The following is a 16,662-nucleotide window of genomic DNA, read 5'->3' as shown; positions in this document are numbered from 1 at the left end:
AATTTCTTGAGATAAACTAAGAGCATAAGCAAGACTATGCACAATTTGCTGAGACGTTATTGCCTTTGACAACCCATGGCATCAATGATACCGTTATGGCCTTTACAAGAAGGTTTCCTGCTGTTGAAGTTGTGTAGGGTGGTGCCATTATATTGTGCCCTTAAGACTTCCACTGGACACCATAGAGCAAATTAGACTGTCGAGGTTAAAGAATCAGTTGTTTGTTGAGAAGCGGTATGAAAGACTCAGAGAAAACAGGTTTGTCATGTTGAGTACCTTTTAATGAGGATGTTTGATTTGAAGTTAAGAATGCAAGATCATAAATCAACTATTGGGGTGATTGTGTCTATCACCATTTGGCCACCCAATTGGTCCACCCGTGCTTTCTCATCATGTACGTACATTGGACTGGTGTCCATGGCAGTTGTATATGCCGGGGATTGATGCCACTCATGTGATACTTTGGAATTGGCTTTCCGTTGGGAGTTGTGCCTGTGTGTACATGCCTGGAAATGCCTGGTGGATTGGTGTTCCATTGGGTGTGGTACCTCGTGTACTTGCTTGGAGCACGTCTATTTTGGTATAGTCTCATGAACAGGAATTGTTCATACCAATGTTGCATTGCATAGCATCTTTATGTGCTTGCTTGCAATTGAAATTGCATGTTGTTTTCATGCTTGCTTGACCAATGTGTAGTTCTGGTTAAGGGGACGCTCACCCGTGAACCATGCGTGTGAAACTGTCTGTTGCTGACATGGTTATGTGGCATGTGATAGCTAGTAAGTATTGGTCGTAAACCTAGCCTTAGGAATTAGCACTAATTTACAAGTGAGTGTGTACACACTTCATTAAGTTTTGGGCTACCAAAACTCACTTATAAATTATGACCAGCCCGGTGTTCACACACACGGATGTCCCGAGGTGGACAAAACCCAATGTCCACTGCCCAGACCTTATTCCCTTTGTACAAAGGGAGTAACCAGCGGTGTCCGTTCTAGCTTGCACCACAAAGCATCTACATGACACCTAGAGTGGACAACTCACCACCTCACTCTTTCCTCTCTCTAGAAGTAGGCGCCTCCTTCACGAGGCCTCTTGGGCTGTATTTTTTGCACTTTCTCTCCTTCCCAACTCCATATCCAAGCTTGCTAGGGTGTTTCCCAAGCTTCCAAGAGTGTTTTCGGGTGCTATTGACTCTCCTACACACTCCCAATGATTGAAATTCAGCAAAACAACTCTCTTTCTTGTTGTAATTTCTGGTCTTTTTGCTGAAAATCCTGATTTCAGTCTTCATTTCTCAAGTTGAACCATAGGGAAAGCTTTCACAGGGTTCCCTTTATCCTCTTGAAGACTTTTGTCGTGAAGAATTGCGACAAATCGAAGATTTCAACACTCCAAGCACTTCCATTGCGAAGACTTCCGCTGTCATCGATTGTACTTGCAATTGGTAAGTTTTTATGCTTAAATATGGAAGCAAGTAGCAAGAGGGAGGAACTGGATCCCAAGATCACATGTCTACGTACTCTCTTGCAGATCGTTGCTACCTTGTGTTGGTGGAACAATAGAGAGCAGATGGTAGGGAACATGGGCACTTGAGAGGGTAGTGTGAGTTGCAAGTCTACATCGACAACCACTTTGTTTGCAATACTGTATTCATATGCACTGGTATGGAAATTTGGTCAAAAATACCCATGACACTATGTACTTGATTCTCCCAAGATCATTATACTTTATTTGAGGGAGGGGCCGACCGTTCTGGCTCATTGTGCGTCTCTTGTCAATTCAGCAAATTACTTCTTGTATTGAGCATGTTGTCCATTAAATCTTGGTGTATTTAAGTGTATTGACTAGCATTGTGTTCAACCAAGTTACATTGGTATTGAAGCATATGGTTCTCTTTCACTTCTATCGTGAAAGACGATCATCGCGTGAACACTAGCTATCTCTACACTTAGAACACTATGGACAGCCATACAGTGAATATTGGAGATGCTAACACAAGAGGCGGGGACAATGAAATGCATGCCTCCAATGCTTTACAGGATGAGCAAACTCATTTGGTGCACAGTAGGGAACATGAATATGTGGGACAGCCATCCCGTCGCATAGAGAAAATGCAAGAAGAAGAGTCCATTGTCTTAAGGATTGAGCTTACTCGTATGCAGGCTCTTCTCCATGCACAACAAGAAGAATTGAAGCTGTACCGCCAGGAGGATCCGTTTGTACATGAACGTTTGAAAGCCAAGAAAGCTGAATCTTATATGGATCATGCAATGGCAATGATTGCTTAAGAGTTACACATGCAACCGATGGATGTAGCACGTGCATACTTGGCTCGTACTACCGAGGATGCCTATGCAGAAAAGGCAACCATGATGGATTCTTTTTGTATGTGTGTGGATTATAGAGCTTTGAATAAGCTCACCATTAAGAATCAGTTTTCGATTCCACGCATAGACAACATCCTTGATAAATTGGATGGATTGGCATGCCTTAGCCGAGTTGATCTCAAGAGTGGGTATCATGAACTGTGTGTAGTGCCTGAGGATGTACATAAAACTGCTTTCAAGACAACATTTGGGCTTTATGAGTATCTTGTTATGCCTTTTGGTCTTACGAATGTCCCGGCTACATTCAATAGAATGATGGATCGCATATTCTGTGGATACAGGAAATTTACAGGTGTCGTCTTTGATGACATCCTAGTTTTCTCGAAGACCGAAGAAGACCATAGAGCTCATTGGGCTATTTTTATTTGCTGTACTAATTCTTTCTATTTGCTACTTTCCTTAGTGCTAGGTTTGCCGCTTCATTATGGCTGAGTCTGCCTTGCATCTTCGGAGGTTTGACAGAAACTCAGTATGAAGGGCTTTGTGTGAATATATGCTCTTGTGTGTGTGTGTGTGTGAGAGAGAGAGAGCATATCTTGATACAAAGTTCTACACTCACTATTGGGCACTGATGACGTTAGTGGGGATGTCGTAGTATATAGTCCATACTATACATAATGGAGTTGATCGTTATATAGTCTTGTGGGTTGACTACCATGAGTATATAACATGGACGTTCCTAACAGGTGAATTTGGACATGTTCCTGGATTCATCTAGGTATATATATTGTTTTTGAAGAACTCCGTAAGCATAAACTCTTCATAAATGCAAAGAAGAGTGAGTTCTTCTTGTCAGAGATACATTATCTTGGGCATATTGTGGCCAAAGATGGAGTGCGGATGGATCGTGCAAAGATTGATGCAATTGGGAATTGGCCTGAATTGAGTTCGGTGCATGAGATCCGTAGTTTTCTTGGCTTATGCTCTTATTACTGCAGGTTCATTCGGCACTTTGCATGGATTGCTTCTTCTTTGCATGATTTGACAAAGAAGAAGGCTACATTCAAATGGACCAATGTAGAGAGAGATGCATTCCTCAAATTGAAAGATGCAACTATTCATGGTCGAGTGTTGATCATTTCGGATTTGCAAAATCCTTTTAGTGTGGAATGTGATGCATCTGGAAATTGCATAGGAGCTGTCCTAAATCAAGAGGGACATGCCGTGGCTTATGAGAGCCGTAGATTGCATGATGCAGAGCTCTCTCTTGGCATTTATGAGAAAGAACTCTTGGTTGTCATTCATGCTCTTACTATATGGAAACATTACCTTCTTGGGGTTGATTTCACTATGAAGATAGATTGCTAGAGTTTGAGGTATTTTCTTACCCAAACAAAATTGTCAGCAGAGAAGCATATGAGGATGGCCAATTTCCTCTCTATGTTTCATTTTCAGATCTTACACACCCCAGAAAAGAAGAATGTAGTCGCAGATGCATTGTCACGAGATCCGTATGTAGCAGCTATTTCGGTTGCCTCTCATGGAGACTTGTCTGCCATGCGTGATTTGTATCATACGGATGTTGATTTTGCCACTATTTAGGCTGATTTGATGGTTGGTCATGCACATGCCTCATATGTGATTAAAGAGGGTTATCTGATGAAAGATAATTGCCTATGTGTGGTGTCTGACATGAGGCAAAAGGTTTTGGATGAGTGCCATGCTCCTCCATGTGCTAGTCATAGAGGCATAATGTCTACTACGCACATGATTGAGTGGTATTTCTTTTGGTTAGGCATGCGGAAGGATATAGAGGCACATGTACGTGCATGTACCACCTGCCAAAAGGTGAAATATGATAGGAAAAAGGCACCAAGTTTGCTTCAGTCATTGCCTATTTCCACACAGCCATGGAAAAGTATTACAATGGATTTCATTATGGACTTGCCACGGACCCAACAGAGTAATGATGCAATTTGGACAATTGTGGACAGATTTAGCAAGCAAGCTTACTTCTTGGCGGTCAAAAAGACCATCAAAGTTGAGCATATGGTTAAAATATATGTTACACAAGTGTTCAAGCATCATGGAATGCCGAAGTCCATTGTGGGGGATAGAGATCCCAAGACTACAAGTCTGTTTTGGCAGGTCTTATTTGATAACATGGGTACCAAATTGGACTTCTCATCAGCTTATCACCCTCAAATGGATGGGCAAAGTGAGGCTGCAAATTCAGCCGTCTTGGATCTCTTGAAATGTTGTGTGGTGGAATAGAAGTCTTCTTGGGAGAAGTACTCACCGCCGTTTGTGGAATTTGCATACAACAATACGGTGCATGCATCTATGGGAAAGGTCCCGTTTGAGATTATTTATGGTAAGGTGGTTTTGCCACCCATCCTTCGCACAAAGGATGAGATATTTGTAGCTGATGAGTATGTAAGAGACTTAGATATTGCTTTTCTTAGGTGCGGACAGCCATTGCAAGGTCACAACGCAAGCATAAAAAGGTTGCCGATAGGCATAGAAGGCAATTGGATGTTAAAGAGAATGATTGGGTATTGCTGAAATTTGAGAAAGCAAGACTTGCAAAGAGGCCTGGCAAAGAGGGTGCATATCCTAAGCTTGCAACTAGGTACTATGGGCCTTTTCGAGTGATCGAGAAGATCAATAAAGTGGTTTTGAGATTGGCATTTTCTAGTCATTGGCACTTACACAATGCTTTTCATGTGAGTCTTCTTCGTAAGTATGTAGGGCCGGAGCCTAGTTACACGATCATTGAGGATCCACCAGAAGTGGATGAGCTTGAGGAGATCTTGCAGCCAAAGTAGATTGTCTATCAGAAGGAACGCAAGCTTGCTGCAGGCAAAGTTGTCAGGCGTTACCTTGTGAAGTTTAAGAACTTTCTTTCCATTGATGCTAAATGGGTAGATGAAGGGTTCTTCAGAGATTGTCCGCATGTGCTTCAAACATATTTGGATGCTTTTTAGTTGCGGAAGGCGGGGGGGATGTCACCATTTGGCCATCCAATTGGTCCACCCGTACTTTTTGATCATGTATGTACATTGGATTGGTGTCCATGGCAGTTGTATATGTCGGGGATTGATGCTACTCATGTGATACTGTGGAATTGGCTTTCCATTGGGACTTGTGTCTTTGTGTATATGCCCAGAAATGCCTGGTGGATTGGTGTTCCATTGGGTTTGGTGCCTCGTATACTTACCTGGAGCACGTCTATTTTGGTATAGTCTCATGAACGTGGATTGTCCATACTAATGCTGCATTGCATAGCATCTTTATGTGCTTGCTTGCAATTGAAATTGCATGCTGTTTTCATGCTTGCTTGATCAATGTGTAGTTTTGGATAAGAGGACACCTGTCCGTGAACCGTTTGTGTGAAACTGTCTGCTGACATGGTTATGTGGCCTGTGATAGTTGGTTAGTATTGGTCATAAACCTAGCCTTAGGAATTAGCACTAATTTATAAGTGAGTGTGTACATACTTCATTAAGATTTGGGCGACCAAAACTCACTTATAAATTATGATCAGCCCGGTGTTCACACACACGGATGTCCCGAGGTGGACAAAACCCAATGTCCACTACCTAGATCTTATCCCCTAGAAAGGGAGTAACTAGCCATGTGTCCGTTCTAGCTTGCACCGCATAGCATCTACATGACACCTAGAGTGGACAACTTACCACCTCACTCTTCCCTCTCTCTCTCTAGAAGTAGATGCCTCCTTCACGAGGCCTCTTGGGTTGTATTTTTTGCACTTTCTCCTTCCCAACTCCATATCCAAGCTTGTTAGGGTGTTTCCCAAGCTTCCAAGAGTGTTTTCGGGTGCTATTGACTCTCCTACACACTCCTAATGAAATTGAGCAAGACAGCTCTCTTTCTTGCTGTAATTTTTGGTCTTTTTGCTGAAAACCCTAATTTCAGCCTTCCTTTCTCAAGGTTGAATCATAGGGGAAGCTTTCCAAGGGTTCACTTTATCCTCTTGAAGACTTTTGTCACAAAGAATTGTGACAAATCGAAGATTTCAACACTCTAAGCACTTCTATTGCAAAGACTTCCGCTCTCATCAACTCTACTTGCAATTGGTAAGCTTTTATGCTTAAATATGGAAGCAAGTAGCAAGAGTTGCAGATTGTTGCTACCTTGTGTTGGTGGAACAATAGAGAGAAGATGGTAGGGAACATGGGCACTTGAGAGAGTAGTTTGAGTTGCAAGTCTACACCGACAACCATTTTGTTTGCAATACTCTATTCATATGCATTGGTATGGAAATTTGGTCAAAAATGCCCATGACACTATGTACTTGATTCTCCCAAGATCAATATACTTTATTTGAGGCAGGGGCCGGCCGTTCCGGCTCATTGTGCGTCTCTTGTCAATTTAGCAGATTACTTCTTGTATTGAGCATGTTGTCCATTAAATCTTGGTGTATTGAAGTGTATTGATTAGCCTTTTGTTCAATATAGTGTCAAGTGGCTCTCAGCTTCTTTTAAGCATCGTTACTTTTTTTTTTTCAATTGGCCTTTGGCCCAAGATCCTCCCATAGTTGCCAATTTTTCAGTGCCCATCGGTGCTCGCCTGTAGGCGCTTATTTATCCACCCGTAGGCCATGCCGACGAGGAAGCAACAAGGGTGGTTTTGAACCCAAGACCTCTTGGTCCTAGGCAAACACCTTCACGACTTGAGCTATCACCTCATTGACTAAGCATCATTACTTTTGGCACCAAGGAATTGCAAAAAAGAGGTATGATTGTGCTCTTTAGAGAATAGGGATGAACTTTGGGTTGCCAGCATTGGCAGTTCTTGACACTGTTTAATAATTGTGATGTGGGTCAGAATACCATTGAAAACCTGGAGATCCATGTTTCAATTTTTGGCGATTAAAATTTCTGGTAAGTTTGAAATATTACAAGAGGTCTTTCTTCAGTGTGTAGGGGAATGTCAGCCAATTAGGAGTTTTGTGCAGGCATGTAATCTCGTGATTGTGTGAGGAAAATACACTATGATCCCATGTCTTGAGAAAGATTTTCCGTTTGCTTTTTGTTGCTCTAGAGTTGCCTTCAATTTTGGCTGCAAATGGCCGTTAAGGTGTAAACCAGGTCATTTCAGATGAAACAAATGGTTTGCATAGTGAGCGCCTGAGTACCCTCCATGGCCTGTGTACACCTTGCTTTCCAAATAGTCCATGCACAGCACACTTGCTGCAACTTCCATGCAGTGTTTTGCATTGTTTTGGGGGACACAAGTCTGATCTTTGATTATCCTGGAGCCTTCTCCTGCTTGGCATGCTGGAGATCCTTGTTTGGCAGCTTATGAACTGCCAATGTTTCACAATTGGGTGGCTACATTGGTGTGTGTAATGAGATGCTCTATTACTGCTTAGGTCTGTGTAATGGGATTATGTAGACTCTAGAGCTGCAGCCAGTTTATAGGGGAGTGTCAGAGGCAAAGCACAGCCAGTTTATAGGGGAGTGGTCTCTTGGTGTATTTCTCTTCCTCTCTTCTGCGGCTCTTCCAGCAGCATTTTAGATAACCCTACATTTTTGTAACGTCTCTACTTTGTAGCATTTTATCCTAGTTTGGACTTTGTACTAATGTATTGTATTTTGCAAAAGAAAATTGTCTGACCCTTTTTGATGAAAAGCATGACCAACTTAAGAGCAAGAAGAACATGGAATGCAGTTTGAATTATTACGGTTGATGTTTATAGTGAGGAGTGATTCTAAAGCTTCTGTGGTGTTTGCAGCTTGAAGCAGAAAATGTAAGCATGATTTTAAGAGATAATGGTATAAATGCAAAGGTAATTATTGTTCACAAGCACAGTTGCAAAGATCTCAATCTACAAGCATTCAGTTCACCATATAAAATCTGACTTAAACCTGCTAATACATTGACCACTGGTAGAGCAGAGCTATCATGGGGGAATGAGCCCAGCTGATAGGAATCGCACACAAGAACTATTCTGTACCAACAAGTTACAAGTGGTATGTCCGCCAGAACTAACTGAAATTTTGTTCTCATATCAAGGAAACAAGTGTTTGTAGTATTCTGACTGCACCATTGTCTTGTGCAATATTGATTTGAAGCGATTCTGACTTAATGTTTATGATCCAAAAAGCTACGTGTGTAGATCTAGGAATAAGTTTAAGTTTGAAGATTACTAGTTGCAGATGCTCATCTAAGGAAGGTAGGGCAAGAATGTGTATAAATGCATTGGTTTTATGCATGGAATTCGTCTTTACCATGTTGTCTACAAAGTCTTAAATCTGTGGGTGTTTGAGCTGCAAACAAAGTGTATCATTGAGGGAATACAGTTATTTTTCTTTTTCCGAATCGTCTCATTGATGCTCATATACAGGTTGAACACTGTTTTTATCAGTCTTATTGGCCTTAAGATTTACGGAATACTTTGAAGATTAATCTTCTAGTTTGTCCTTTTTGTACCAAGGTATTTTTAGGCTTGTGATGCTCAAAAAACATGCAATGCTACTAATCTACTTGTTATGTGTAATTCACTTTCCAAGTATGTCCCTTTTTTGAAGCCATGCACAAAATAAGTATCCATTTGCCACAGAGAAATTGGAGTGCTGAAAATAAGAAATGCAAGTGATCCACTCATACAGGATGGTGGCTGTATCATTGACCTAAAATTTACATTCACAGTTTGCAGAAAGGCAGTTTCAAATTTCCTTTTGATTTTTTCTTTTCTAAAGCCCTCCTTTTGAAAGTTTCTCAAGAGCTATAGTGCACATACCTCATCCTGGTGCCAAAGGTTGAACCTGGGTCATCACTTAAGCAGGGTCTTCATGCAATTTGTGATTCGATAAAAAAACAAAAATCAGTCAGCTGTTTTGAAGCGTGGGGTCATAGCTTGTAGCAAGTTAAGGTTGAATTATTTTACTGCAGGACTATGAACCAAGAAAAGGTGTTGGTTTTGTCATGATTTTGGAGCTTTAGGAATGTTTGAGTGCGTGTGTATCATCTGAATAAGATCGGTGCCTATAAACAAGTCCACTAGTCATAGAAGCATGTGGCAACATTCACAAGATATAGTTTCCGCATCGGCATCAGTGCTGCATTGGGGAAGTAAATTAAGGCACCAAGCTAAACTAGGGTTTTAGGTAAAGTAGGGTGCTTAGATAAACTCGGAAAAAACAAGGGTACACTAGGGGAAACATCAAAGGGGGATGTAAAACATAGATATCCAGGCTTTAATGTACCGACCGAATAACAGATGTAAATACATAGAATTATGCGTCAGCATCAATAAACAGAGTGCTGAAATAACGATCGAGTACTAATTGAAAAACCACCATGAGCACTCAAGGAGATGCAGACGATGGGTAGCTTAAATCAATTCAGGATGCAGAAAATTGAAGTGTGGCACACGCGCGTGCACGCGCGCACACACACACACACACACACACACACACACACACACACCTGCACGCACAGATCACACCCCCACACACATAATGCAGGATGCAGAAAACTGAATTCTCTCTCTCTCTCTCTCTCTCTCTCTCTCTCTCTCTGTCTCTCTCTCTCTCTCTCTCTCTCTCTCTCTCTCTCTCTCTCTCCAGCCAACCATCACCAGTTTCTTCCGGACCGAGGAGGTGGAGGGCACCGACATAGTGGATCTTGTGGACCCTCCACGAGCTGCTCTGGACCTACCTCGCTCGAGAGGAGTTACCTTGGACCGAGGCTCTGCACTCTAGCATGCCCGACGCCCTCGACCTCCCCGTCGGCCATGATCACCTCATCAGCTCCAGATCCAAGACATGCTCCACCGCCATTGAGCTACCTTTCCACGTGACATAGCTGAGGGAGACCTCTCGGCCATACTCATTAGCCCCATGCTTGATATTTTGGAGAGTGGTATACCATCTACTCGGAGCTGATGTTGCTCTCATGTTTCTATGTTCTTCGTATTCCAGGATGAGTTTCCATGGACATTTCTGTATCACCCCAGTGAGATAGCTATGTTTATGTTTTCTTTCTGTTTTATTTTCCATTCCATGATAAGATATGCCATGGACATTATTGTATCACTTTGGTCTCATAGGCCCATTGGGTCTTTAGTAGACGCTTAATATATCTTTCTTTCTTCCTTTCTTTCTTTCTCTCTCTCACACACACACGCACACATGCGCACACACACACACACACACACGCACACACACACACACACACACCACGCACGCACGCACGCGCGCACACACACACGAATACAAAATGACGGGAGAGAAAGAGACTGATGGATGAAAGGTGAGGCCTTGATATCTTCTTTGGAGGGGGATCGGCCATGGAGGTGGTGGAAGGTGTGCTCCCATTCCTTGAGCTCTTGCCGGATTCGCTTGAGGAAGGCCGAGGAAACAACAGCAGAAGCCATGCCTCTCTTAAGCTTGCTCTGTTAATTTACGCTGTAGCCTTGCGAGCTCCTTTGTCGATAGTCTCTCTCATAGGTCATTTTGGCCTTCTGAAGACGTTAATATATCATTTCATTTCATTTCATTTCTCTCTCTCTCTCTCTCTCTCTCTCTCTCTCTCTCACGCACACACACACACGAGGGCTCTCTCAAAACAGCCCGCGAAACTATTTTCCCGCGTGTGATTTTTTAAAGCTCGTTTTTGTCAGGATATTTTTTGATGCTTATTTTATTTGGCCTGCCTTGCTTTGCAGAGTAAAGCACTTTCTCCAGTGATCTAAATTGCGGCGCTATTTTTGGGCCGTCAGATATACTAAGTGAACTTGGAAAGTAAACCTCTCTCTCTCTTTCTCTCCTCCCTGCTTGTGGGAAGGGCTGCAGAGTAATCTGGAGGAATGGGCCCAAGTCTCCAAGAGAAACTCAAGGCCCTCGAGACGGCAATGAAGGCACTAATCAAGGAGAACAAGAAGACATCCGATTCCAACCTCAATGAGGTGGAGAACAAACTACACCGGCACATCATGGCCCTCGAAGCACGGGTCACGGACCTTGAACAAGAGAACACAGCACTCAAGGAGGAGGTGAGTGCATTGAGAAAGTGGTACTGGTAGCCGTCAAGAACACCGAGAAGGAAGAAGGGGAGATCAATGACAACACTCTCACAGCCATCAAAGAAGAGATCTCCAAGGAGATCACAAAGGTAGCATAGGATCCAGAGGCCAGATACATGTGGATCAGCTTACAGCTCTCACAGGACAGGGTTATATACATAGCCCTATGTTACTTTCCTTCATCAGGATCCTCCTATGTCATTACAGAGGACATGCCACAAGAGGAGGAGACAGGAGCCTCGCCATACACTTGTTTGTCAGAGGAGATTATGCATTATTCTACACTAGGGGAAGTATTTCTTACGGGTGACTTCAATGCCCACACACAGAGAAGATAGTGTGAGATGTATGACTATGATGACATGGAGATCCTCCACCTTGTGGATCCAGAGGAGATAGGGGCTAGTCGGGCATGAGAGGACACTGGACCAGACAGAGGACAGTATGGGGACCACTTACTAGAGTTGGGAGCCAGGCATTGTCTCGTTATTTATAACGGGATGCTACAGTGGCCGGGATCAGGAGGTCTGACATGCTTCCCACATGGGGGTCATACACGGATGGGAGGCACGGTGGTAGACTACATTATGGGGTCTTTGGAGGCATCACAACTTGTCGCCTCATTCTCCATCCCACCTCATCCTTTTGGGGCAGATCATACATACTTGGCATTTTCACTAGTCGGATCACCAGTATCACCAGCCCCCCACATACTGACGCCACACACTACCATCTACTTCACACATGACATGGCAGACATATACACTGGTAGAGTAGAGGATGGGCTCCTACTCATGGATCCCCTGGCCCCTATGGACACCATTACAGCCCAGCTGACATCACTCCTACACACGGCTGCATTACAGAGCTTTCCACATCGTGTCCACTCAAAAGAGCCTGCGAGATCTGGGACTATGCCCGAGAACAGATGGTATGATGACGAGTGCAGAGCCCTATACTCACGGCTCCGCATACAGAGAGCCTTGGGAGCCATCACAGAGCAGGAGTCGAGGAGAGAGATGAGGAGACTTACTCGCCGCAAAAGGCGGGCCTTCGCAGAGATACAAGAGCTAGAGATCTTCCATTTCTTCATGAGTAGAGATAGCCCTATCTTATGGTGGCACTTCAGAGAGCCCCGGACACCGACACCCATTGTAGACCCACAAACATGGCACACATGCAGAGGGCCTATACCACGCCCCACAGCAGCCACCTATACCTCAGCCACAGGAGCCTCGACCTACCACAGCTAACTTCTTTACCCACTCGATGGTAAAGGAAGCTATCCGCCGCCTACAGCATGGACAGGCCGCCGACCATATGGGCCTACAGGGTGAGCATCTCATATATGCAGTAGATTCTTTGGCTCCTTTTCTTGCACACCTGTTTAACAGGGCACTAGCAAAGGGTTTGCCTGCGGAGTGGATGATGCACACCATTGTGCCGATCCACAAAAGAGGGGATATGCTCGATCCGAGCAACTATAGGACGGTTATGGTTGGCCATGTGTTGGCCAAACTCTATGGTGCAGTGCTGGAGCAAGAGCTTAGCTTATATGCTGAGTGAGTAGGTTTACGCTCATGAGGGCAGGCAGGCTTCAGGAGAGCTCTCTACCACTCACCATGTATTCACTTTGAGATGTATGATTGATCAGGCCAGAGTGAGGAAGAGAAAGCTCTATTGCTGCTTTGTGGATTTCTGCAAGTCATTTGACACAATACCACGAGAGAGGCTCTTTCAGCGCCTGCAGTCTCTTGGCATACCAGCAGATATGACATGGGGCATCTATGCATTATATGAGCAGCTTTTTGGGCGAGTCAGATGCCCAGGAGGTATGTGCGAGACTATTGCTAGCACCATTGGTGTGAAGCAAGGATGGCCACTTTCCCCTACGGTATTTGGGTTATACATTGATGAGGTGGTTGACTTCATTACACGGGGAGGCGGAGATGGAGTTGATCTAGCAAGTACCTCAGTACATATTATGCTTTATGCTGATAATATTGTATTAGTGTCTGAGTCTCCAGGAGGTCTACAGCAGCATCTACATGCACTTGATGATTTCTGCACACAGAGGGGTCGCCAGGTGGAGGTGGTGACATCATACGTGTACCTAGGGGTTACCTTCTCTGCAGTAGCCACGCGCTTCACCATGGGTTCAACAGCCAGAGCTAGATTGACACGGGGATATGCAGCATTGGCTATGCTAGAGAGAGTGCCACTAGGCGCATTTTCGGGAGCCCTGGACGAAGGGTGGTTATTTGACACATTAGTCACACCGGCACTGATGTATGGAGCAGCGGTATGGGCACCAAGCCTTGCTACCCATTGGTGGACACAGATAGAGAGACCACAGGCCCTCATGATGGCACGCATGATACGCAGCAAACCGTCAGTACCTCATGACATTATCCGAGCATACTCTGACATTATCCGAGTAGAGTATGCTGCCCCTCCTATGATGGTAGAGGCCATATTCCAGACTATATGCTTGCGAGACAGATTGAGAGAGATGCCATAGGAGAGATTGTCATATAGAGCTTTTGAGGCATCTAGACAACTGGCTGAGGCAGGAGACAGAGGATCATGGTATGCACAGGTCACACATTGGTTCTCACAGCTTGGCCTAGACATGGATCATCTACCACCATTCCAGTATGACAAGGATGCACCACATATCCGTCTCTCATAGTGAGAGGAACAGAGTATTGAGACAGGACCTATGGCAGCTCTATACACGAAAGACATGGATATCGCCTACACAGCCTCTTCCACTGAAGATGCTGTACTACAGAGATCACTTCATGAGTATCAGTGATGATGGATTTATAGAGAGGCCTAGATACATGGAGGGCTTTTTACCACACGGCTCCGGAGTAGCTATTGGTCAGCTTAGAGTTTCATCACATCGATTGGAGATCGAGACTGGCAGAGCAGCACGGGTCCCACGAGAGGAGATAGTATGCAGATTGTGCAGAGAAGAGGTGGAGAGTGAGGAGCATCATGTATGCAGATGCAGAGCATATACAGCCATCAGAGAGAGATATCCCATTTTATTCAGAGAGCCACATTCCCTACGCCAGCTCTTTGAGGCAGCAGACCAGTGCATATTGGGGAGATTCATTCTAGACATACAGCGTCACAGAGAGACATCATTACAGGCTCAGACAGCTCCAGAGGGCAGACGACAGACACAGATTACTACATTTTTTCAGAGATCCACCCCACTCCTAGTCCCTACATAGCAAGGAATTACTCTCCAGAGAGCAGAGACACTCAGAGCCTGCAGGAGACAGAGGACACCTGGCTTTGAGATCGGAGCTCAGTTTCACAGAGAGTGTGCGGAGCGACTCACAGAGAGGGTGCGGAGCGACTGGCTCGCTTCAGAGCAGACCCAGGCATGTTCTTCAGGGAGCTGTGGACACCCCCTTCATTGATGTATACCATTTTATACCCCCAGTATGGTATAGGATGGAACTAGCTATTGCATATCATGATTGTATACTCCATGCATATAGCTTTGCATTCTCCTAGTAGTAGAGCTCCATCCCCTCCCCCACTCATTGTACTTATTGCACACCTAGATTCCGCTTTTTAGTTCAGTACTTTTTCATTTTGTTGGGATGACAGAGGATACCCCACACAGGTACACTGATTTGTCTCATAGGCCAAGTTCGGTCTTTTGGAAGACGTTAATAAAATCTCTCTCTCTCTCTCTCTCTCTCTCTGTGGGATAGCAACCCACTCTCTACTTATCTTCACCATCGACACCACTTGGGACGGCAGCCCTCTCTGCTTATCTTCATCACCACCACTCGGGACGGCAGCCCTCTCTACTCTTCATCACCCCTCAGGTATCACAACACCCTTGTCACCAGAGCCTGCATCACTTCACCTTCCGTTGCCCACTACCACCTCGGAGTGCCTTTGCATCCACTGACGAGAGCCTTCGACACCGGCCACCTCTTGGAGTGCCTTTGCCTCACATCGATGCGAGTCTTCGTCATCGACTGTGCTTCAGCTCCGACATTGTCTTTGCTTCTGCACTGGTCTTCTACTCAGAGTCACCTCTCATCAGAGAGCCTCTTGTACATATTTTCACTCACCATTATATATATACTCACTCACTCATTTCATGCTGTGTTGTTTTGCTCTCATCTCTCGTAGATCTGGTTCTTTTGTCCTTTTGCACCTTGCAAGCAGCACCACAAGCAGATCGATACTCTGCGTCAGTAGAAGACAAGGCAATAGTTGGCTCTCTTGTTTTGCTGCTCCAAGAAATAGCTCCTGAGCCAAGGGTAAAGCCGTATCCTGAAGTAGATCTCCTCGTGTTTGCATCTCCTCCCCAATCAGAGTCACTCCAAACCTCGGAGACTTGACTCAGTCCTTCGTTCCCCCTCCAGTGTTATAAAAGAGTCCAAGATCCTTCTTACCCTCTAGATACCGCAAGATCCACAATCGTGCATCCCAATGAGTCTTCAAAGGTGTCTGCATAATTGAGCTCAACAGCCCCACAGAAAAACTCAAGTCCAATCTGGTGTTCAACAACCAAACCAATGAACCGACAAGCTTCCGATACACAAGGAGGCATCAACCTGCTCACAAGGATCATGTACAGTAAGTTTGGTATTTGGGTCCATTGGAGATGAAATAGGCTTGCAGTTCTCCATCCCAAAGGCCTCCAACAACTCATGAACATACTGCTGTGTGTAGAAACAAAGAACCCCTTTGGGTCTGCCAAATCTCCAATCCCAAAAAGAAATGTAGTAAGCCTAAATCCGTCATCTCAAACTCCTCGGACAAGGCAACCTTCATCTCACAGCTATGTGCTCCACATGACTGCCAATGAGAATAAGATTATCCACATAGAGGATAATCAAGATGACCATACCGCTTTCCCAAAAGAGATACAAGTTCGGATCTGCAATACCCGCATGCCAGTCTTGCAAACCTCATGCACTGACTTGCCTTCATTGTGAATGGGGATAGTGGACTTGTCGCCAATAAGAATGTGACCTATTTGCCTTCGAAGATCTTGTAATAACTCTCGAGAATGAGTCATGTGCGTGGAAGCACCAATGTCTAGAATCCACTCCCGAGTATCTCCAATGGTGAGACTGATCACCTCCCTGCTCGGAGAAGATGAAACTCCGGTTTCCATAATCTCCAAGTGCACAAAAGCTAGAGTCGTCACGATTGTAGTTGAGGAATCAACACCTTTTTCGGTGCTCCGCTGAGGACATTTCCTCCAGTAGTGACCCTTTTGGCCACAATGGT

At 44.6% G+C, this 16,662-nt stretch overlaps 1 protein-coding gene across 5 annotated transcripts in view; it reads left to right on the top strand.

Annotated features, from left to right (window-relative positions):
- The window catches only part of LOC147612137 (DEAD/DEAH box RNA helicase family protein), a 69,264-nt gene that overhangs the window by 41,041 nt on the left and 11,561 nt on the right, over window positions 1–16,662 (top strand). For all 5 annotated transcript variants that reach the window (XR_015263658.1, XR_015263657.1, XR_015263659.1 and 2 more), the window contains exons 8-9: window positions 8,092–8,145; window positions 8,255–8,329. Coding sequence is in view for 2 of the 5 variants with exons in the window: in XM_086784004.1 (XP_086640130.1) it covers window positions 8,092–8,145; window positions 8,255–8,329 (129 nt within the window). In the remaining 3 variants the exon portion in view is untranslated. The remainder of the gene's footprint in view (window positions 1–8,091; window positions 8,146–8,254; window positions 8,330–16,662) is intronic.

Source organism: Cibotium barometz, chromosome 46 (assembly GCF_041138505.1).
Source record: "Cibotium barometz isolate CiBa-2024 chromosome 46, ASM4113850v1, whole genome shotgun sequence".
Lineage (NCBI taxonomy): Eukaryota > Viridiplantae > Streptophyta > Polypodiopsida > Cyatheales > Cibotiaceae > Cibotium > Cibotium barometz.
This window is presented reverse-complemented; position numbering and strand designations above follow the sequence as displayed.